General features: G+C 41.5%; 1 protein-coding gene across 2 annotated transcripts in view; it reads right to left on the reverse strand.

Moving 5' to 3' along the window:
* The window catches only part of igsf21a (immunoglobin superfamily, member 21a), a 251268-nt gene extending 248845 nt beyond the window's left edge, over positions 1-2423 (reverse strand). For both annotated transcript variants that reach the window (XM_069677410.1, XM_069677409.1), the window contains exon 1: positions 2049-2423. In XM_069677410.1, the coding sequence (XP_069533511.1) occupies positions 2049-2187 (139 nt within the window). In that variant the 5' untranslated portion in view covers positions 2188-2423. The remainder of the gene's footprint in view (positions 1-2048) is intronic.
* Between the last annotated feature and the right edge of the window lie 21896 nt (positions 2424-24319).

Genomic DNA, 24319 nt, shown 5'->3' on the forward strand with positions numbered 1-24319 from the left:
AAACGCTGTCCTAGTAGCAGAGGCTAGCTTGCCGGCACAGCTGCATTAAAAAGAAAGCTGAGCAGACGCTCTGTAAGAGGAGCACATCTGGCCACAGTTACAGTGTTAGAGATGCAAATGAACTACATAAATAAAAGAGTTTACTCCAAAATACTAAACTTTGGGTATCATTTCCTGCAGTTTTTGCTGACATGAAAGTAACTGCCGGAGAGAAAAAAAAAGTATGAAAGTTCAAGTTAGAGATAAGAGTGGATTCACTGACCACAGGCCCTCTCTCTCTTTAGGGAACAAATTCTACTTTAAGGCACAGCTGCACACATTGAAGTAGAGCAACTTTGATCTCGGTAAAACACACAAACACACACACACTGGGAAATTGTATACAGGTATGAATCCCTTGTGTGATCCAGAAGACTTCGGGTTATAAAAAGATTACAACTTCTAAAGAAAACTGGCAATAAAAGGTGAACTCGCGCAGTGTTGACAGCTTAGATCTATTCTGTTCAAGCAGTAGTGACAAGAACCGTGCAGTCTGACCTCGAGTCACTACAACTCCAATACTGGCAATTGATCGGTTTAGTTCTACCTTTCAATGTGTGTTTACATGCCGATCAATGTTAACTCCTGCATGGAAAACGTCCGTTACTCAACTGTACAATCAATGAAATGAAGCAAAGTAATCGTGAACATTTCAAATGAGCACGACTGCATTATCTAAGTAGTCCTGAATACTTCAGAGAAGGGCTTGTGTGCAGCTCAGCATCCTCAGCGCGAGGCAGACCCAGAGGCATTTCATTCCCTAACATTATGTTAAGCACAACATGACATAATGATTTCCTATGTGGGTCAGCCAAGGTCAAAAACACTTCAGAACAACAAAATCCTCGGCTAACAGCGCAGGTTAACAGGTTAGTTTGTGAGACATGCTGCTCTGATGTTACAGCCAGGAGTCAGCTCTCCCTCTGAAGTCCTTCAAACAGCACAATGTTCCCACCATTGCAGGCAGCGTGAGCCGAACTCCGGCGGAATGAAAAGAAGCTGCACATACTTTTTCTATAGGCTATTTCTCAGTGAGGGAATCAAGTGCTTGCAGTGCAGTCTTGCAATGCAATGCAAGCTTTTGATGTATGACACCATGTAGAAAACGCATGCCTCTGCAGAACGAAATGTAACAGGGACCATATGTGAAGACATGCACGATCAAAACAGCAAAGGAACACGCTGAAATATCTGCAACCAGGTCCTTATCTGTTGTAAATGTTTGGTTTATACTGGCTTCCCCTAAATTGCAGTATAACATCCTTAATCTCATCTCCGATGCCTCTCAAAAAAAGGAGGAAACAGTCCTGCAGAAGACAGCAGCAGAATTCTACAGGATAAATCTCATTTCAAATCTGAATTCATTAAAAAAGATCAGTGCGGTGTTTTCATCCCCCAGCAGCTCAACACGTCAACGCAGCATGGAGAGAAAACACGCGACACTGATGCCACCGCTGTGCAGAGCAGCTCGCGCTGAAAGCAGACATCTGCATGGAGGAAAAGACGCACTTTAAGGCTTCCCAAAGCGACAACTTTAATATCTGTTGAGTCCAGGCGCAATCCGCTGTGCAAAAACCATCATCACCAGAACGCTTTGGAGTGCGCTTCTGCGTGGTTGAGTTGCAGAAGTATAGCTGTCATGCGTGCTGCTCGTCATGCAGAGGAATTAAGACTTAGTGCATAACTAGGCCTCCTGCTACCCATCTTTTTGCATGTCCTTTGAGCACGCAGACATCACGCATTGTGCAGCCGGAACTGAATCCCACCATTATTCATTGATTTCTCTCCTCCGCCACTTCACGGAGGGGGGAAAGTTGGCATGAGGCGAGCATGGCACCGATCGCCTCCACCCGGCTGTCCTGTTTAATGGCTAGTTAGTATCTCACTGTCACATATGCATTACTCATCGATTTGACAGTTAGGCTATTGTTAGACCCCACGCATGAAGCGGAGATGCCGCGCGTGAGGTTCAGTTTGCGTGGAAATGATATGATGGGGGTCAGACTTACCCACGGCTAAATCCAGTAGATCCGCGCACAAGAGCAAGCACAACGAGAAGACGGTCATCTTTCCCATATTTTGCAATAAATCCCAAACTCCATTTGCGTTTACATGCTCTCCGGGTTTCGGCTGTGTAATCCCCGCCATTCCAGAGGTATGCGATTGAAAGGTGCCCCCAAACTATTCATGATGCAGCTCAAGTCTGAGTGGAGAAATCGGAGAAGTTGACAATGAATACGGCATTCAGAGCGGCGAAAATCGTGCATCAGATCACAAAAATAAAAGACTCTCAAGGCTGCGATTAGAGAAGAATCGGAGTGTTATTTTTTCCTGCCAGTTTAAACAAAAGGGAGCTGCGGTGAGCCGCGGAACAGAACACAGATAGGCTCTGGAAAAAACGGAGCTTTGGATGAAAATGTGTTCCTCTCTCTCTCTCTCTCTCTCTCTCTCCCTCCTCCCGCCCTCCAGACAGACGCGCAGTCATTCCTGATCACTCGCTCTTTTATTTCACACAATTTTCCTTAATCCCACCCTGGATTCAGACCACTCTAATTCTGTCCATTAAGCCGATTTATTTCTGTTGGATTTTTATTTCCTTGTAAAAAAAAAAAACGGGTTTCAAAGCTCCTTATGCTGCAGTATGCTATAGGCAGCCTATACGAGAAGTAACATCAAGGAAACAGAGGTCACATCACGTGCTGTTTATCAAACACATAATAATTATGAGATTTCATAATCTCAAAGTATTTAATGGTTGCATTTGTTTCTGTTTATATTGAGCAGATAGAGAAAAGAGGGACTATTCTGCAAGTTAAAATGTGCTTCAGCGCGGGTTATTTTGCTTTAAACTTTACAACATCACAGACTCATTTTACAGGACTTATCATCCATCCATTGTTCCCTATTAGTCCCCAAAATCCAAACAGCTTAAAAGAGGCTGATAAAAATATTAAATATAGCCTGTATATTTTGTTGGAACAACATAAAGACATATTTGAACTTTACAAGCAGCTGTGAAATGCACCTGATCGCTTGTGGTCCAAATTGGCTGCAACCATTTGTCTCTTGAAGGATGATCTATCAAGCAGACACACAAGAGTGGACTCAAGTAGCAGGGAGGGCTCAAGTGAAGATGACGTTTTCGCTCTTATACCCCTCTACCATCGAAATCAGCACGTTGACGCAGGTTTTTTAGACCTGGGAAGACCCGCTTATACATGCTGATCGTCTCTGTTCCCATTGCCAGTGAAATATTCTGCTGTTGGACTCTTTCCTGCTGCGTCACCGTCTGACGTCACAAACGCGCCGGAGACAGGGTTAGCAAACAGTGAAGATGTTACGGTGGTTAGGTCTTTATTGTATCTATTACTCATTCAGTCTGTTTATCAAACTCGGCGCCGACAAATTTGGAATGATGTTTGAGCGCTGCTCGGACAGAGATGGTGGAATTTGTAGCTGAGATGACAGAGAGTCGCAGAAGTTACAGACGGAGCATAGCATCAAGCCGGAAAGGGGGCGGAGATTAGCGTGTCAACACAGGTTTTATGTTCCCATCGATGCCGATCGGAGCTGAGGAGATAATTACCCGGGTCTAGTGCAGAGTCATTTGACCCGGGTCTGAATGCCGACTGTAACCTTTCTGACTAAGAGGGTGTTAGTAGGTTTTTTGACCAGTGGGAAAAGGGCTTGTGCATTTGCCACAGCTTGGACCACGGCTCCCTCAGCCTCAAAATATGATGATCTAGGTAGCGTCAGTTTAGCATGTGCAGGAATCAGCTGTCAAGTTAACATAATAAATATGCAACGTCTGGTTACACACATTTTATGACTATGGTTTAAGTTGCGAGGCAGTTTAGATTTAGGCACCAATCATGACCAGATATGAAGCTTGTGGGCTTCCTGCAGTGTCAAATTTTGATTCTTTGGGGCACTGATCAAGCCGCCATTTTCAAAGAGCTGGGAGTGACAACGGGCTGGACAGACGAGCAGGATTCAAGCTAACATTTAGACATTGCCAATTACATTTAATTTGGCCTGAATTTCACCAGGACTACGTCTTTATCCTGTTCTGTCACTCAAATCAGACAGCCTTTTTGTAAATGTCACTACATTAAAAACCCCACATGTATCTTTAAATAGAATAATGACATTTTGTATGAATTCCAGTTGGCATTACCGCGCTGCCACAATGAAAGACAGAAGTAGCTTAAAATTGAGTTGTACTTTTTGTCATGATGGTCACCTTCCACAAGAAGAGTTCAAGTATTGTCAAGACTCCCCAAACTTTGACAGTTGCTTCAGGCTATGTCATTTTAATCAGCATCACCTTAGCAAGGCTAGCCCCGGTCTGGTGCTCTCTTTTGCTCTGAAATGATGTTTGCAGCACTATAAACCTTTTGTGAAATGGTCCTCGGGGTTCTCTTTCAAAGTCGGGGCAATAAGTTATTCAGGAAGACAGCCACCAGCATGCCAAATCCATTCTCCCAAAAAATATGAATTCAGTTGAATAAAGCCATTGCTTTCCCATTTTCAGCAAAGCCGACTCAATATATCAAGGCTGTAAACTTGTATTGATCTCAGCAGCGGTGACCCAGTAAGGCTTTTTACCTATACAGGAACCCCAGGAAAGCAGTTTTCTGGCAGGAAGCGATTTGGTGGACCATACACTCCGCTCATTATCAGAAACTTTGTCATGCAGCGCAACAACACCCAGCTGAATAATAAGTTGAACAAGCTTTTCCTTAAAAGACAACAGCGTGAAAAGGAGAAGGTGTCACGAATATAGAAGATCCAGACTCTTAAGAATGCATGTAAGTGCAGTGGCAGAGACTCTCCCTCACTGCAGACAGAGTGGAGAGGACGCTTCCTTCGTTAAGTTCTGCAGTACTAATGCGCCATCACACATCTCTAGAGGGCAGTGTCAACAACAATTTATTGGGGTAACATAGCCGAACGTGTTCCTGTCAATATGGCGTCCAAACCACTCACAAAGACGGGTCCTCAGTCTGGTGAGAGTCCACTGTTTTCATGTGCTTACTTTTCTCTTTGTTCCATGGGCACGAATCAATAAGCTTCAAACTGTTTTCTAGCTTTTTATTTAGGATCTGAAGGACTGTGAGGAAGAGGGACCCTGACAAGCGGATAAAACAGACTCCATCTCCGTGAGGATTACTCTTTCTCCTCTCGTTCCTCTTGTCTTTTCAATTATTTTACCAGCAATCTATCCAACTATTTTGTGGGGGAAAACTCTGACTGCCACTGTGCTCTCTGATAAATATTTTGTGTTTTCACTTTTTTGTAGCTAATGGGTGGACAAAGGTCCTTGTCTAATCATCTACTAGAACAGCCATTAGCATGCTTACCAGCACCTTTTTTAATTACATGTTTATATGAAAGTAGAGTGCAGATAATTATTCAGCAAGATAAACCACCCAGAATGCAATAGGTCTGCACACTCAACTACTGGTTACATTTAACTTAATGACTTGGTATAAATAAGTACTGTCATGTGACTCTGTGTTCTTGTTCTTGTTAGATCAATCTGGCATCACTTAGAAAACCTTATGTGTCTTATATGTACACTTAAAATTTAAGCAGCCAAATCAGTAGTTTCATGTCAACCACAACTGGAAACATAATACAAATTAAATCAAAGTTGTCATCTGGATACTGACATCCATGTGTGTCTGTCTTGTCTATGCCTTGTCTATTTCCAGTCCAGCACATGCGAGACAAGCTGGTTAGCCTTGTAGCTTCTTTATAAGACATCTTTATGTTGATTTCTCAGTTCCAGCTCTGTAAGTACAATGAGACATTTTCATTATTTATGATCTATTGTGGGTTAGTAAATAAAAAGTCCAAAGAAAATATGTCTGATGAAGAGTCACCAGATCTGAATTAAAGTCCTAAAAATGCCTTTTTTTTTACTGAGCAACACAAGTGTTACAAAAGCGTATTTGTCCGTGCAAATAAGAAACACAAATTAAACTGGTCGTGATTTGGAATAGAAAAAAAGATGATAAATCACATTTAAGCGGCTTTAACCAACATATATTATCTGTACAGAACTCAACAAGAAGTAAGGTTTTCCAAGTCAACTCAAATAACCCCACAGTGACCTCACAGCACATAATAATAATAATAATAATAATAATAATAATACGTTTTATTTATAGAGTGCTTTTCAGGACTCAAAGACGCTGTACAATATTTAAAATCAATACTAAAAAAGAACATAGACAAATGTACATACTTCAAACAAGTCAAAACAAAGCAACAGTACAATCACAGATTAAAAGCTAACTTGAAAAGGTGAGTTTTCTACAGGGATTTGAAATTTGATGGGTCTGTGCAGGTTTGAATGTGACTGGGGAGTGAGTTCCAGAGGGTGGGGGCAGCTATGAAGAAGGCTCTGTCCCCCCAGGTTCGGTGCTCGGTTCTGTGAGGTGGGGACAGGAGGTTGGCATGTAAGGAACATAGGTTACGGGAGGGAGTGTGATGGTGGAGGAGGTCAGTGAGGTAGGAAGAGGCCTGGTGGTGGAGGGCTTTGTGGGTGAAGAGGAGAATTATGAACTGTATGCGGTAGGGGACAGGGAGCCAATGAAGATGTTGGAGGACGGGGGTGATGTGGTCGCGGGAGCGAGTGCAGGTGAGGAGGCGTGCAGCAGAGTTCTGAATATATTGTAGTTTATGGAGGACTTTGGATGATGTGCCGTAAAGGATGCTGTTACAATAGTCTAAACGGGAAGTGATGAATGCATAACATACATAACTGTAGGTTTGGCTAGAATCAGGTGTATGGTATCTTTGGCATTACCAACACTGCCCCAGGTGGTTTCTTAGTGAGAAGCTTCAGCACTTTACTGACATTAATTTATTGTGAATGTCATGTACCATAATGCCATTTGAATGATCGCATAACTGCTGGCAGAAAGCAACGAACTTATCCTGATGAATTACACCGCGCTGAAAATTCAGACCCATGTGTGCTGCCACCAATGCATATATGTCCTCAGGCTGTGTGCCGTGCTGGAACGCTACATTAGGTAGGTATGCAGTTTGAATGTCACACTTACCTACTTTTTTTTGCTAAAAATAAAAAAACTAAATACAGGGGAATTGTAGATTCAACATTGCAAGAATAAGATAAGAATACTGACGTGTTAAATGGATATTCACATACTTTAGGACAGCGTCACATATGTGCCACAGTCTGAGAAATGTAAGATGCAGTATGCTTTGCTTTATCACACCTGGTGCCCCCATTTCAGGAAATCAAGCAGGAGTTCCAGTCAGTAACCATGGTAGCCTCCAGTTGCACAAAACTATTGTTGTATGCAGAAAAGCTCATGCCATCGTTAGGCTAGATGTCATGTGGGACATGGGCTCTCCACATTTGGTTTAGGCTATGCCAGTAAATTTAAGTTTGTCATACTCAATATAGCAAACTGGTCAGATTCAAAAATGGCAACTGATACCTCCCTCAACTCAAAGCTAATCTTACTCCACTCTATCCAAAGTTGTCTGTGAAAAGGTTTGACCTTTGATCTCAATTTAAGGATTTTTGCGAGTACTTCTGGATCCTGCTCCCAGAAAATGCTCATTCACTGTGGATTGAAGAGAACATCTGACTCCTGGGTCGCTCAATAGGCACAATAACCAAAACAGCACTGCTTTTACTGTGAGTGGGAGTGCACTGGGAATCCTGAAAAGTCAGCGCATCAACGATCGTGAGTAACCCAGACGGAGCCTGCTTCCTGAGCAGTTCAGGGATCAGCACCTTGGACAGCGGCCGTGACACACTGTAGTTCTGAATTCACCATGAGAAAGCAAACATTCCGTTCCTTCCACCTCTCTCCTTAGGTCACATTGCCTATGGCGAGTGAGGCGTGCAATGGAAAACATAGCTGCAAAAATATTCTAACTGAATGTTTAGCTTTAAATATGCCGGTTTAAAGCCGGGGTAGACAAATTCAGAGAAACTTGAAAGAGTTAGCTACATTATAATAACAGTAACAGTGACGCCAACTGTATCCACCTGCCTTTCTCAGCCATTCTTGTGCTACTAGCTTGCTAGCTTCAGCTTTAGCTTGTGGATGACTCAACAATCACTTTTTGGTCCGAATGAAATGATTGTACAGACTTATTGAAGGCCTGCAACATCCACAGATACCCTATTTGATATATTGATTGCTGTCAAGGTAGAAACGACAAAAAGGCTTCTAAAATAAGTTGCCCACCCTTAAAGAACAGCCCACATATAAACCGTTCATTCTACAAACCCTTTAAAATGCATCCACAGAGAGATTAATGTGCCATTTCCAACATACCTTAGCTCAAAGTGTGTTGTGTTTTACAGCACAGATCAGGGGTTAAATCACTCTAAACATACCTCCCACTACAGGAAATTCTGGCAAGATAAATCTTTAGAACCATCAGACAATCAGGACTTTGTTTACTTTTGGAAGGGGGGAACCGGGCCCGAAATTGGCATGATAATCTTGTAGTGTGTTCCCCGCATTAGACATTTTATTTTACTCGTTGCAAATTAAATGCAAGTATACAGCGCATGCATTCAAACAAAAGGGAATTAATGCAGCCTTTGGCGCAGGCTTCAGGCCTTTTCTCAAACTACCGCCAACACCCTGCTCCTCTGCACTACCAGTCTGTTTGCACACTTGCGTGGAGAGTCAATCCCGAACAACTGTGTCAATGATAACATCCAACTAGAGCGGATGGTGCTGGAAACACCACAAAAACTACATCTAAGGGTCAGCCACGCACAGCCCGGTGACATCCAGTGGCTGGCTGTCAGGTTGGTGTGCAAACGCCCTGACAGCTTAATTCCAGTGGACTGGACTTTTGCATCTGTGATACATTGTCTCACAGAGTGTAGGAGGGATCTCTTTGCCTGTAGATGAACATCAGATGTCACAGCTTAACAATGTTTTTCTCTCTCAATAGTCTCGATGTATTATTCAAATGATCACTCAGGGTGAAAAACTATCCAAATGTGTGGCTACTGAACTCCCTCTCATCTTCTGAAACCTTGATCTGAATATAAACTTGTCTCCACATCAATGTAAACGCCCCGCCGGCTATTAACTATCTTCAATTTTGACCAATTTAATTGCTCAGGTACAGTTTGATTGATTTTAATGATCTCTATCGCTCAATCTGAATGGCTTTCGTGTTTAGAGTCTCGTGTGAAGAATTTTTATCAAGACAATCAGGTCTGAAAAAGCTTTTACACTTCCATTAGTGAAATGGGAAAGGCTGAGCTCTGCAAAGTACTGAGGAGGAAAGATTATGATCAATATTGGGTTCTTAACGTGAACAAAAATTCAAGTCACACGGTTTGATCATTCTGCTTGCAGGAATTCAATGCTTGTTCACAGAGCAGGGGGAACTTTACATGGCCTTCAAATGTATGCTCCAAATGCATGTCGACTGTGACACAGATTCATACAGATCTGATCTGTCAAACTGAAGCTACAATAATAATTGCACATCTGTTTCATTGTCCTGATACACAACATTTAAACAGGTCAGACGGGTTTACTTTATCACCTGGTGGATCTAAAAGTGAAGTTGAGGATATAGCCTGCCGAGGTGTCCATTATCAGGAGTTCTGTCCGCCATAAATTCCTGATAATGGACGACTCCAAGGGCATTATCTCGCTTATCCTCCTAAAACCCGAGCTTTTGTTTGGTATGCATTTTTAATTTCTCCTACCTTTTGGGGATTAATAGGACCTAATAAGTATAAAATCCCAATGTCCTCATGTGAGTACCTTGTCCTAACGGTGTTGTAGCTTGTTGCTATTGATAAAATTAGTCAAATTTGTCTGCCATATCAAGCTACAACTGTTAACACGCATTAAATAAACAAGTTTCAATCATAAAATCTTAAGAGGTTTTGTACCTGGTTGAGATCGACTGTAACACATTTTGGTCGGGATCACGGCCATCTTGAATGTACACTGATCAGTGTAATTTGCTTTAGTGACCACAGGGTGATGGACAAAGTGTCCATGACTGAGACCAACGGGTCTAAGTTTTGCAGAATTAGATATTATGGTGCTGTGAAGCCAAAATGTAATGTCCCCGTATGAGGACGCAGGGTGTCAGGAGGTTAAACCATGGTCACTTTCTAAACAATGCCTTTGTGACTTTCAAGTCAAAATCTACCGTTTTAATGAGCCATAACTCCATTTTCCTCACACATGAGAGTTTGATTACCAAAAGGAAAAACATGGTACACTACTCCAGGGAATAGTACAGATCTTAGGCTGGACTACAAATATCTACCGTTGCAAAGTCATCTCAGATCACAGAAAGCTTTAGCTCTGCTATTAGCCAGAAAGCTAACGGTATGCTAGCAAGATTCCATATCAATAACACTTTGTACGGTTTGTTTAACGTCATGACTAGCTCGCTAACCAGCCGTGTCATTGCCCCCAAATCAACATCAAGGTCAAGGTTTTCATGAACAAATGATCGGCCGTGTTTATTGTCAGCTGCAGCCTGAAGTAATGAATGGGATGTAAGATGTTCACCTAAGTTACTGAAAACATCAGTAAGTTCAGTGAGTGAACATGCAGGATCTATCACAGCTTGTTTGTTACAGTCGCCATCATGTGGTGTTCACAAAAGTTTTTCTTCATTTCTTAGTTTCTCTTTCTTCAGCAGTGTTTCATCAATGTTGTCGCATTCTCCAAATACTCCACCATTGTTGTACTCTTAGACTGCGTCTCTGTTGCTTTGGTTACTTCTTTTGAGAAGATGTCCAATATCAGGAATTAACAGACACCCTGCAGCCAATCAGAATCAAGGATTCTCCCAAACCATGGTATAAACTACAACATTATATAACTGTTGAATGACCTCTGTCATACAGTATGTCACTTTGTGAGTCATTTAAAGTAAAAAAAAAAATGTTTATAAAAAAAAATTTTTCAGCTGCTTTTAAAGAAGTTAATACCGAACTCTGTGTGAAAACATGGATAAAAGGCCCGACTCCAGGCAGGGATTTTTTTTTTTTTGCAGTCATTTTCTCCCTCACACTTCTCAGACCCGCAGCTTTGAGGCTCTTACATGTTGCAAATGCTCATTTTCAAAGAGATTACAACACGTATCTGTCAGAGGCAGAATTGCATGGATATTATGCATGGGGGACAACTCTGAAGTGTGCCAGTGGGGAATACATCGCAGTGTGCCTGAACCATCACCAGAGATTATGGGTGACTTCTTAAAATGGGGCAAGACCAGGCTTGCGGGGTTGACCAGGTTGGAACCAGCTGCAGACGTGCTTTAGCTGCACAATTTGGCTTTATTTGCTGCACACACATAGATAGGGAGAAATAAAACATCTCTGTCAGCCACAAGTATTTCCTGAAGCCATTTGGCCTCGTGTGACTCACTGAAAAGAGTGATACCCTGTCGTGGCTTTGCAGACTACTTGTGGCCATTACTACAGAAATGCCACACACACAATCCCACACACAAACGCCTGTGAACACACTTTTATAAAAAGGGCGGTTGAAGGGTCATTTACAATTCACATTCTTAAATGCAGTGAAAGAAAAGCTTGCAGTAAAGTTTCTTATTTAAGTTCATTGTATAACCTGTAATATACATGTGCATATAATTTAAACATGTTTAATTCCATAAAACACCTTCAAAGCGCGACAGTTTCATTTTGTATTTTAAGTTATAAAAAGTAGGATTTTGTCAACAACGCATTCAAACTGGGCCCCTCCTCCTGGGCTCTTTGTCACCAGAAGGTCACTCTCACTCTCTCGTGCCATAACACGCCCAACCCACCGAGCTAACACTGACAGCATCATGGTTACCTTTGCGCTAGCATGCTAACCGCCAGTTAGCTTGTCCTACCGGTTTGAGGCGCCTACCTGTCCAACAGAAACAAGGCCAACTCTGCATCGCTCTGTCGCCATGTTTGCCGATCTGAATGGGGCCTAGTTGCTAATTTGAACCACTCCTACACTCACCTGTACGCTGTGATTGGCTCAGGGAGCCACAACAGCGCCCCTCCTGAAAACATCCCATGCAAAGCAAAACAACAGAACAGATGCAGAGGGAAGGGTCTCGCAAGGGTCTGCACACACACTCACCAACACACATGTACAGAGGCCCATAATTGATGATTTAAATTTGAAAAAGTCTATATTTTTCTTTTCTAGGAAAATCCTACTTATAATACCTTTAAAGGCAGCTCCGTGTGAAAATCCTTGATGAGAAAAAAAAGAGGATTAGAGCCAAAAGGAAAATCTTGATTGGGCAATTACAGGAGAGAAAACTGTAATTTCTGCCTTTTAAAGTTCATCGAGTAGTCTACTTTCAGACCTCTGAATTCCTGCCCACATCTCGGATTCTGTCAGAAATTCAAAGTGGTCTGGTTTGGCAAAGCACAGCAGAGCCTCGGTGTTTAGGACTGAACTTAGGGATACTTCTACAGAGCTTCCAACCCAACTTAAAAAGCAGGGATTTTAATATTACAGCTGGATTTTCATAATGTATACGCAAAAACTTTTTAAAGAAACCATTACATTTTCACTCCTAGACACCAAAACTTTACAAATACACCTGTTCTACTAAGCAAATCAGGTCAAGAGGTACTACAGAGAGGCATACAGGCTTCTTTATGTTGCATTGCCATGTTACTCACCTGCTTCCTGGTCCTTAGGCAAAAGCTCCTTTTTAGGATCTCATGTCTATTTATACTTCCTGGTTGTACCATGTTTCAGGAGCCTGGGGGGGTGTCTGTTGTGAAGAACAAAGGTGTTAGCCTGAAGCTAATGGTGACATACATTTATGATTTCTATATTGCTTGTTAGTTTCTGAGGTGGATTGTGTAAAATGTTGATATTTATTTGGCCAAACTGTGTTCATATGTATGAATTTATATGAGCATCCCCTCCCAAAAAATAGTGGTTTGGGCCATATGCAGTGACAGACACTTGGCAGGCACACTTTGATGAAAAATAATTCTGTGCCGCTCTGTGGATGATCATGAGTAACTCTGTCATCATTTAAATTGTCCTTATATCAACTCTTGCTCAGACAAACACACTGTTCCAAGTGTGTGTGTGTGTGTGTGTGTGTGTGTGTGTGTGTGTGTCAGAGAGAAGACAGCCATCCATTAATTAAGACAAAGATGACGTTTAAACCACTTAGATTGAGAGCCAGGCGCTGACAGTTGTGTTGCAGAAATAATCCCTCATCTGGGTGTGATTTTGTCATCTGTTTGCCTTTGAATATGAACACACTGTATGCAACATGAATTAGATTCTGCTCAGGGAGCCTTCGAGTAGAACCATCCCCACTGACATGTGAACACAGCATAATAGCTATGACTAAAAAATGATAATTGTCCAGTGGCAGTCATCCCAGAGCAAGCCATCACCCAAATCTGATCAAGTGAACCGCGGGCCCAGGGCCATCTGCCACCTCCCTCCATCCAAATCCACTGATTAACTTTCAGGGATAGCTCGCTAACAGACTGACGATAACAAATGAGGGAAAATATAACCTAATTTGTCGATGGAGGTAAATATCTTTAGCACAATATTTGTGCCATATCGCACAGGCTGGCTGCCGTCTATTCCATGTGTCATCTGAATCATGCTGCCGGAACAAGACTGCCACAGCATCTGGGTCACTGCCCGTCTCCAAAGAAAATATCATTCTGTGTGTGTCGAGCTGCTGATGGAGGGATAAAGAGAGAATTTTTAATTCAGTTCCACCAAAGTAATACTGTAACTACTTTGCTTCCTAATGCCTGAAGGCATGTAAATATGCTCCCACCCCCTTCTCTATCGCACTTTATCTCTGCCTCTGTCCTTTTCTCTCACAAACACACACATACAGTCACTTACATTTAACAGTGTTAGTCGAACCAGAAACAGAGTTATGCAGTCATACTAATAATGCTGTTATAGTACTTGATGCAAGTCTTGTTTACTTTTAACCCTAACCCCCCAAATTGTGCTTTCTGTCATTTCTAGGTGCTTTATTTATTAAAATGTTTCTTGACTTCCTACTGACTTCATGTCAGTTTGTTTCTGTTGTAATCAGTGCTTTTTAAATATACCGATGCATCAGAGTCCGGGGGCAACACTAGGGCAAATTAACTATCTTAAAATCCTCAAAAAAAATCTGTATTTTTTTCCATACAAGAAGATAATAATTACAACTTTTTATATGTTGAAATAAAAGAGTAAACATTTTGTTTCTAACAGTAGTTTAGTCTACAGGTCACCAACGAGCCCTGTCAATAGTCCTTGTATAATAAATGTGTTTGTAGGATGATGGGTAATATAACCTTAAAAACATCATGGTGCTTTAGCTTATACAAGTCATCATTGTACTGAAAGATCACAATTTGTTTTTAAACCATAGACTGTATAAAAAAGATGGCTGACATGACAGCTCCCTCAAAATGAAGCCAAACCCTCTCTATCGCCCCCTGCTGATTGGCATAAAGCCCGCCTCCTCCATGTTAACAAACATTAAAACATGGTTTCTGTCATTGTAGTTAGTTATTATCATGCTGATTTACGAAGTGTTCATTTTTCTGATAAGTTTACTTTTAATCAGTTATTTGATGCTCCGGCTCCAAATAACATCAGCAGTGCAAGATGGCAGCGCCCGCCTCGAGGGTATGTTGGCTTCAAATAAGTACAATGAGAGGTGGAAACAGTCTATGCTTTAAACACATTAAATACGTTGCCTGTAAACCTTTTGCAGGTACATTTGATATCAACATTCTTGCAACAGAATCAAAGTGTCCTCATTATTTTGATCACCTCTAAACCTGTGGTTCTCAACTGGTGGGTCGGGACCCAAAAGTGAGTTGCGGAGCTGTTTTCAATGGGTCGCGGATGTGTGCCTAGAAAAAAATAAGTTGTGCTTTTATTTTGAAGGACATGGGTTTCCTGTGAGGTGCCTGCCGTAGTAGTGTAACAGAGGGTATGCACCTGACGTCACTGCGGTAACACCCACTGAGTGGCAGAGAGACTACTGAGTAGCATCGGGCATTTAAACTGTGCGAAAACACGGAAACACACGGCTAAAATGGGAAAGAGCTGTTGTGCGATTGACTGTACGAATAGATTCAACAAGAAATCTGATACATCTTTCTAAAGATTCCTGAACGTAAAGAAAAGAGAAGTAAACGGATCGCTGGAACTGGCAGAAACAGCTGAAATCCAGGCGGCGGAACGTGGATTTGCAGTTGCCAGTTTGCGTCAGGTATGTTGGATTTTTGGGTAAAATCATCACTTATATACTGTACTGACTATTCATCAATGAAATATTGATCATCTTTGGTTTATAATCTTCGTATCTGTAAAGTCCTTGTTAGCATAAACACCCATGCTGATGAGCATTGTACTCTACAAAGGTGGTTATGGTTAGATGGTTAGCTAGCCAAGACAAACTCTTTTGCCACTGAGGGGGTGTGGTCCGGTGGGAAAGTGACGTCAGTGCATACCCTCTATTAATTCACACCATGTATTCACTGACTGAATAATCCCAGCTCCAATTACATACTTGAAACGTAGTGAGCCCTCCAGTAGTTGCATGTACGTTGCAGTTTTTAGCATATTTCTGTCGAGGGAATATTTTCCCCTGATGCACTGCCACCATTTAGGTTGACTATTATACTGCTGCCTTTTGTGATGTTGACATACTTTGTTAGGCCTCAGGTTCAAACTGCATCGTTTTTCATTAAAACATTTTTTTTTTAAATCTGAAATTTGTGTCACGATTTGTCATTAAAGAGGTGGTGGTGGGTCCTGAGGTGAGAGCAGCTATGAGACAGGTCATCTGTATTCAAGGACCTTTCCATCACATTCATTCTTACACTAATATATTTAACCTTTAAACATGGGTTTGTTATTGACAGTCACTTTGAGAAGACGCACATTGGTCGTTGCAGGGGTTCAAACTAATCAAATGCAGTTTCCTGCTGGTTTCAACCACAAGCAAATAACAGAGGCACAATAAAGGCCTCGGCTCTGTACTCTGCCATTTTGAAATTCTTATGTTATTTAGATTAGCGCTCCGGAGTCCAGCATGTAAAAAAAAAATCACCATTTAAATTGGACATATTCCCTTCAAAGAGCATAATCAAATGTCATGTTGAGAAAAGCCATTATTTTGTTTTCCTCATTTTGAGACCACCAGCAGCACACCCCTTTATTTACTAAATGGATAAGTTGACTTTTATGGCGCTCGGATAAGGCGAGCTGCCGTCCCCTCTCTGCATTTAGAAGCCATTCAAGTTCATGCTTGGAATACACGCTTCTACTTTCTCTCCAGTTAACTTATTTTCTCCTCAATAAACTCCCACTTTGAGGATTAGAAGTTACACAAACAGTCCTCATCCAATAACTGGAGATGGGGGCAGATCTCCCACCCACTGACTCATTACTCGCTAATGCCTTTAGTCAGATTTGATTGCTGCTCGCCTCCGTCTCACATCTCCTCTGCAGATGGGACCCTTCGTCTTATACCCTGCGTGCAGGCTGCTCTGACCACGGCTCTCTTTCAGCCTACTATTATTACTGTGTGAAATGTATCAAAGCGGGCTCTTTAGCTTTTTATTGATTATAAACAGCAGATAAGGGAACGATTCACTGTGCTGTACCAAACAAACACAGCACATACATGTCTGTTTAATTTAGTTATGGCTAAATGAAATGATATTAAGCCTTACATAATACGCCTGGAGCTCATTTTCATATTAACTGGACACATACTGTGCTCATGATGAGGCAGAATATATGAAATTTCGATCAAGGCATAAATTAAATTTATATTACACACTTAACATGTCGCCAGATTACTGATAATTACATAATTAGGATAAACGAATGTACTTTAAATAAGACCCTCAAACATTTATAAGCAGAAACCGCAGGATCGACAATACTTCCTGGATAACATACTACAAAAATAACGCTAGATTTTATGAATGATTTTTAATATATTGAAACAATTTAAGTCACAATTCTCAGTCCAGAATCCAAATGTATTCACTGCGATGAGGTTTCAGCTCTACGTGTTCTTACAGATGTTCTCTGACAGTCGAGACATTAACAATGGCACAGCAGGCCTCCACACACCGCTTCTCTTACGACCATCCTCTGTGACCTTTTTCTGTCTTTTTGATTGTATGTTATAACGTGTGCTAATAAATACGTTATGACACAAATATTCTATAAATAACTCACATTGTGTTTGTGCCTTATTTTGGATGCTTGTCGTATTGTTCGGTTGTCATGTATGGCTGAAAAGTGTGAAAAGTCTTCAGATATATGAGGCGTTCTGATTGGCTGCTCTCCTCCTGCCGACATTCATTAAACAGCAGCGCACAGCCATATGATGAACATATGGTGAAACACATCTCTCCTCTCATAATAAGATCCATTAGAATATGCATTAAGGGTCTGTTTCAGATCCAGATTCCCACGTGACATGACCTGCGAGGAACGCTCCGATACTTCCGCAAACTCCAATCAGACGAGATGTTTGCATCCTCTCCTCGGGTGAAGTTAACTCCGACATTTTATGTGCAGCTGTGCAACGCTCATAGTATGAGCTAAAAGCTGAGAGTTTAATAGAGAAGGTGAGGCTTTTGATAATTAGCTGCAGGATGAATCTGTATGTTTAGATTTGATCATTTTGCGTAAATAATATTCCATAAAAGCCATAAAACAGGCTTATAGACACCGTCTGTTAGGGAAATAAGACCAGAAACAGAGTACACACATGATATAATGTTCAAGAAATATCATCCTGACTATTTAATTAACCTTCATTAATTAATTAACCTTTAATTCATTTATTTATAAGTATACCATGAGTGCCGTTTTCTGTGCTTTGCTGAAACCTGGTTGAATCGAAACATCTCAGACTCCAGCGTGGATCTACCTGGCTTCACTCTCATACGGGCAGACAGAGATGCTAAAGCTAGTGGCAAGAGAGATGGAGGGGGTCTGTCTTTATTTGTGATCCAGAGATGGTGTAGTCCTGCTCATGTTGCTGTCAAGGAAAAGATGTGTTATCCAGAATTATTGGCATATGTACCAAGAGAATTCAGTCATATCGTAACAACACTGGTGTACATCCCACCCAAGGAAACTGCTGAAGTTCCATGTGAAGTTCTCCATGAAATAGTTGCCGGGATACAGACGAAACATCCTGAGGCACTTTTAATAAAATCAGGAGACTTCAAGCATGTGAAGAAGGTGGAGGCCATTTTAAACAACACGCATCATCCACGTCATAACACCTGGATGGACTAAAGAACTGACGGTGGTGGACGGCTCCTCTCTCTTCGCTGCAGGACGGAGAGATGTAGAAGATCTTTTGTACCCACAGCCATCAGACTTTTTATTTTATTCTTATTGTTATTTTTCCATTCTCGACAAAAGTAGAACAGCCATAAAATAGTTTCATTCTGTAGTAGTTAGTGCACCAAAACATCAATGAACATAAATGTTCTTAACTCAACTCATCATCCTTCTTAATCGCACAATTTACCCAATCTGTTGTCGTCCTTTATGTTTTTAAATCCGCCACTGCCTGTGGAAGGATTCTCGATCTCAACTGTGCATCAGAAAAAGAACAAACTCTAAATCTTTGTGAAGTTTGGTGTCAGGTAAGGTTCCCTAATTGTGCTTGATTTGGACCGTAACTTTTTTTATTTATGATGTTTAAATTCAGTTTCTATTTTCACATCAATGGCTACTTGAAAAAGACTCCTGGAACATTGTGCTCATTTCCCACTTCTGAGAGTTTCACACCGGCTCAGTCTGTCTCTGATCACAACAACACTGTTGGAAAAGTTTATAATGCGGCCTTTATGAAAGAAATGTATCAGTTCCCTGTAGTTTATTGTTTATTCTACTTCTCCCTCTGTCTGCTGACATTCTAATTTAAAGTGCACTGACCACAGCTGCAGAAGTGGACAATCACTTCCTAAGGAAGATGGATTGCGCCTTCCTCAGGAACTAATTAGCCCGTGTCTTCCAGGCCCCATGTTCAAATGCCAAGTCCTGAAGCTCCACGACTGTGGGGGAGACACAAAGCAGGCAGACACACAGACGATGCTAATTGTCCATTATGAAAGCTCTTTGGAGGCCGTTTGAGTCGTCTGTTTGAGGTCATGTGTTCAAATCAACTCAATTTTCAAGTATCCCCATCATGAAGGAAGTACAATGAGGTTTTGGTCCAATCGTGGGCTCCAAAGAGACTTTGTAATGTTATAGCTTCATTATGTGAAACGCATTGCTCAAATGCTTTTTTTTAGCATGATGTAATTTCATGAAACTGTGAGTGACCGAATGCAGGTCAGAGAGATTAGAATCTGTCTTTCCTCCGAGGTACATTCAGGATATAAAAGGTTTATATTCCTCTTTAATTCTTCATCATCCAGTGTTCCTTAAAGGCATCGATGATCCAAAAGATTATACTTCATTCTTCTACAGGTGTTCAGAATTTGAAAACATGCTGTTATTTAATTGGATTAACTACAGCGGTCCTGAAGATTTCCCACATTTTTTAATCATTTTCTTTCTTTTGCTAAATGTCTAACTCTCACATGTAACCTCCACTCTGCCTCCTTCATCACACGGCGCAGGATGTGTGATGATCCGTGCACTGTAAGTGGATTTACCGCTTTGCAGAATAGTGAGGTAGGCTGCGGCAATAAATGATAGTGTTTTCTGACACACTCCATTTTGATTTCTCTGCAGTGAATGTGAACAGCACGCTGTGAGAGTCAATGGCTAATTGGCTGATCCATCTCGACATTAAAGGCGTTTCATGGCACACTTAGTGTCTTTTCAATGGCGTTCAATGTGCCATTACAAGAATTCAATTGAAGGTGGAAAAAGTAATGGAAATGCGGAGAAATGAATAGTCATCAAGTACTCAAAATCCTTCACAAGGCTGCCGCTGGAAACTGTCAGCGTGACAATAAGCATAATTTGTCTCTAAATCATCCACTTCCTTTTGTGCGATGCGTTTAATGCCTCCATGTAAAACCCAAGAGAGAGGCAGGTGTAGATAGTCTCAAATAATTAACAGGGCAGGTCTCCAATATATATTTAGAAATACATTATCTCACCGTGTCAGTCAAACTAAAACAATACATCTGTGTATTTAACATCCATAGCACTACATAGATGTTAAATGTCTGCGGAATAACCTCATTTGTTTTATTCTCGAGACTTGAGTACCTGTTTACAGAGAGTGTGTTTCACCTCACTCCTGTAGTGTTGATTGCCCACCAATAGCGTAAAAGGACACCTTATGTTTGATGTGTTTAAGGCACAGTCTCTACCTCAGATGTGCCTACGTTGTAATAACTCAGGAGACGGTTAGTGTTCTTTTTTCCCATTGTTTGACATGTATGTAGGTGTATTTGCTCTTTCGCTCTCATTACGTTGTTGCTCTTTTCTGTATCGTGGCACTTTCAGCCCGTTCTCTTTCCCAGGTTGTCAAATACCGACACTTTGTCACGGCCCTTGGGGTCTCATAGAGACGCACAAGGTACCCTTCTGTGTCTGCATGCACTGTGCTTCAACCAACTTCAATGAAAACATTCCCCCAGTAATTTTAGATGATAGTGGCGTTGTAAAAAAGACAGAGAGAGTCCATGTGTAGTGGAGGTCTAGGGCGACGGTGGGCTCAAACAACACGGGACTCTATCCGAGGAAACCGGGGTTCAAGTCCACTGTGAATCATAACTCATCATATCAAATCATCACCTTCGCTGTGACCTACACCACGATGTTCTGCTTCAACAACCACACAGATTTTGTAGCCTAAACAGAATATAACCTTGTGTTGGACAGGAAGTGAAACCATTTGCAAGTGAATGAAACTCCAAAGGGTTGTGATAAAGCGTTGGTATTTGATGCCCTGGGATGAGAATGGGTTGGGACTCTCTCCATTACTAAGGGATGCAGAGGGGGTTGGATTCAGAGGTTTCCACTGGGATTCTACCATCAGTTATTTTAGACGCACAGAGAAACTGTTTCCAGTGACGTAAAAAGACAGAAAGTCCACTTGGAGTGGAGGTCTAGGGCGATGGAGGGCTCAAACAACACAGGATTTTTTTTTCTTACCTACACCACGATGTTCTCCTTCAACAACTACACAATTTTGTAGCCTAAACAGAATTTAACCTTGTGTCGGACAGGAAATGACACCGCCAATGGGTCGGAACTCTCTCCATTACTAGGGGATGCAGAGGGGGTTGGATTCAGGGGTTTCCACTGTGCTTCTACCAACTGCAATAAAAACCTTTTACCCAGTAACTTTAGATGCAGAGAGAAACTGTTTCGAGTGATGTAAAAAGACCACCTGGGGTGGAGGTCAGTGGCAATGGATGGGCCTTACAACACAGGACCCTTTCCCAGGAACCCAGGGTTCAAGTCCCCTGTGAATCGTCACCTTTGCTGTGACCTACACCACGATGTTCTCCTTCAACAACTACACAGATTTTGTAGCCTAAACAGAATTTAACCTTGTGTTGGACATGAAATGACACCGCCATGTGCAAGTGAATGAAACTCCAAAGGGCGGTGATACAGCGTTGGTATTTGACGACCTGGGATGAGAATGGGTTGGGACTCTCTCCATTACTGGTGGATGTAGAGGGAGGGGCAGGGGCTTCCAGCAGTCTCCAACTATTTAGTAACAAATGGCCACTAGGGGCGCTGTGGGGTATGCCCCCTCAGGTACAAGATTTTGGTAATTAAGCCCAAATTTGGCGCCTTCTGACATCCTGTAGTGCCACTATTCTTTCATATACAACAAAGTCCATAAATAGTGATTTGTCTTGTGTGTTTTATTGAACTTACTGCAACAGATGATCTGTATTGAGTATGTTTCCCCAAGAAAAGAGTCAGTGGAGCTCCTGGTTAAAAACAGGCCGAATAAGAAAAGAACTTAAATATACACAGACTTTTTGTAGAGAGGAAAATGACAACATGAGTCTGCATGCAGGATGGCAGTTAAAGGAGTTAATAATAGATCCCTGTTGCACAATGCATCACTATGAGGACTTGTGTAACACATCAGCAGCCACTCTATATTCAGAGGGAATGTATGTTTAACGGATGAGATGAAACCTAACCTTGAGTATTTACTGAGTGCCTTTTAGCTTCCTTTGCAGTCCTCAAATCTCCAGCTCTCACTCTATTTGCCCCGAGGCCTTGTTGATGCTGAAGGTGGGGGGAAAGAGCCCCAGAGACAGTCACGCTTCTCTTTCATTCATTTGTGTTTCATGTACAGATTCTTATCCACCTGCGTCTCCGACCCAGAGAACACACATCTAAGACTCTGAGCCGCTGAATATTCATGGCGAGGAAATAGAAAGAGGACGGAAAGATTCTTTGTTGGTGTGTTTTAATTTTATAATGTCCAGGTGATGCTTGCTGTGAGGCTGTGCTCGTGAGGGCCATGGGGAGGGTCTGTTTATGATCTCCTGTGTGCTATCTACTGTAAATGCTTAGAAAAGAGATGTTACAGATGTTCTTAAAGATGACCACGTTTTTTTTAATGTACTATTTTCATCCATAGGAGGAGCTTTGGAGTCTTACATCAGAGAAATAGCACCTGCGAGTCTGTGTGTGTGTGTGTGTGTAGTGTGTGGGTGTGACAGCTTATATGTGCGTGTTCCTGCACACATGCACACAAGCCTTTGCGTGCTGGAAGATGTGGGCGTGACATGGATTAGTTTGAGTGAATACTGCTGTGCACGGTGTAGCTAAACCCTTAAATGGGATTAATTCAAGGTGGGCTCGTAAAAATGAAAGATGCCATTTAACTTGGGTTTGTGTTTCCACCCTCAGGAGGCTCTTCAGTTAAAAGTAATGTATCTGTAAAATTGTACACGGTTTCTTTACGTTGTATAGTATGTGTGTGCAGGTGTGTGTGTGAGAGAGAGAGAGTTTAAAAAGTGGATGTGAATAAAAAGCAAGGTCATTTTCTTTTGATAAACTAAGTATACCGATGAATGTGCTTCACTCCTGAATTCATTAAAAATATTCACCTGCAGAAAGAAAGATAACAGAGAGTACACACTTTGTTTCAGTTACAATAATATACACAGAATTCACCTGAAAAAAATCAAATTTTCTCCCTATTGACTGTGAAGCATGAAGTCGCTTAAGTGTATGCAACATTCTGAACAGATCTGTTGTCTTAACAGACAACAAATATAGCCGCTCTCGACAAAGCTACAGGTTCTCCTCTGTGACCGAGCACACACATGCTACGCTACTCTCTGCTAAACTTAACTATAACTTATTAATAATACTTCTTCATAACTACACTTACAAATTAAAAATTGTATAACTTGAATAAATATAAATTATTATAATTATGTTTATCTACAACTACTTTCATAGCCACTCTCTATCTCTCTGTATTATAGTATACAGTATATTCATACGTTGGTACATGTTACAATGTTACAATTTGATTCAGCAGACGCTTTTGTCCAAAGCGACGTACATCTGAGAGTTATTACATCACAAGCAACGGTCAAGACAGGAGGGAACGAGGTCAGAAAGAGCCAACACACAGCTTCAAGTGCGATTTAAATAATAATAATCATCATCAGTAACATCAACAAGATCAGTATAGTCATCATCATCATGAAAATCCTAGTCAGCATAAACTACATCCTCGATGTCATCATCATCAATAGCATCAATATCATGAAGGTCAGAGGTGTTCATAAAGAGCTGGGTCTCTAGCTTCTTCTTAAAGGTGAAAGGGACTCTGCGGACCGATTGGAGTTTGGTAGCTCGTTCCACCACCGGGGGACGACTGAGGAGAAGAGTCTAGTTAGAGACTTAGAGCCCTGCTGTGATGGGAGCACCAGGCGCCTCTCATTGGCGGAGCGTAGTGGGCAGGACGGAGTGTAGACCTGGACGAGGGCGTTCAGGTAGGCAGGAGCCGTTTTTGTTGCTGTTTTGTAAGCGAGCGACAGGGTTTGAATTTGATACGAGCGGCAACTGGGAGCCAGTGGAGGGATAATCAATATATAATCTATATATATATATATATATATATATATCAATAAGTGAAAGGTGTTCATAGTGTACATATTTATTATTATCATTATCATTTTATTTTATTATTGTAAGTAAAGTATTTTGTCCTGTGCATTTTTATCTTTTGAGCTGTTCTAACAAGTGAATTTCCCCCTATAGGGAATTATAAGTATATCTAT

The sequence above is a fragment of the Semicossyphus pulcher genome, unplaced genomic scaffold (assembly GCF_022749685.1).
Source record: "Semicossyphus pulcher isolate SPU_LCO1_2020_fin unplaced genomic scaffold, fSemPul1.0.p SCAF_3, whole genome shotgun sequence".
Lineage (NCBI taxonomy): Eukaryota > Metazoa > Chordata > Actinopteri > Labriformes > Labridae > Semicossyphus > Semicossyphus pulcher.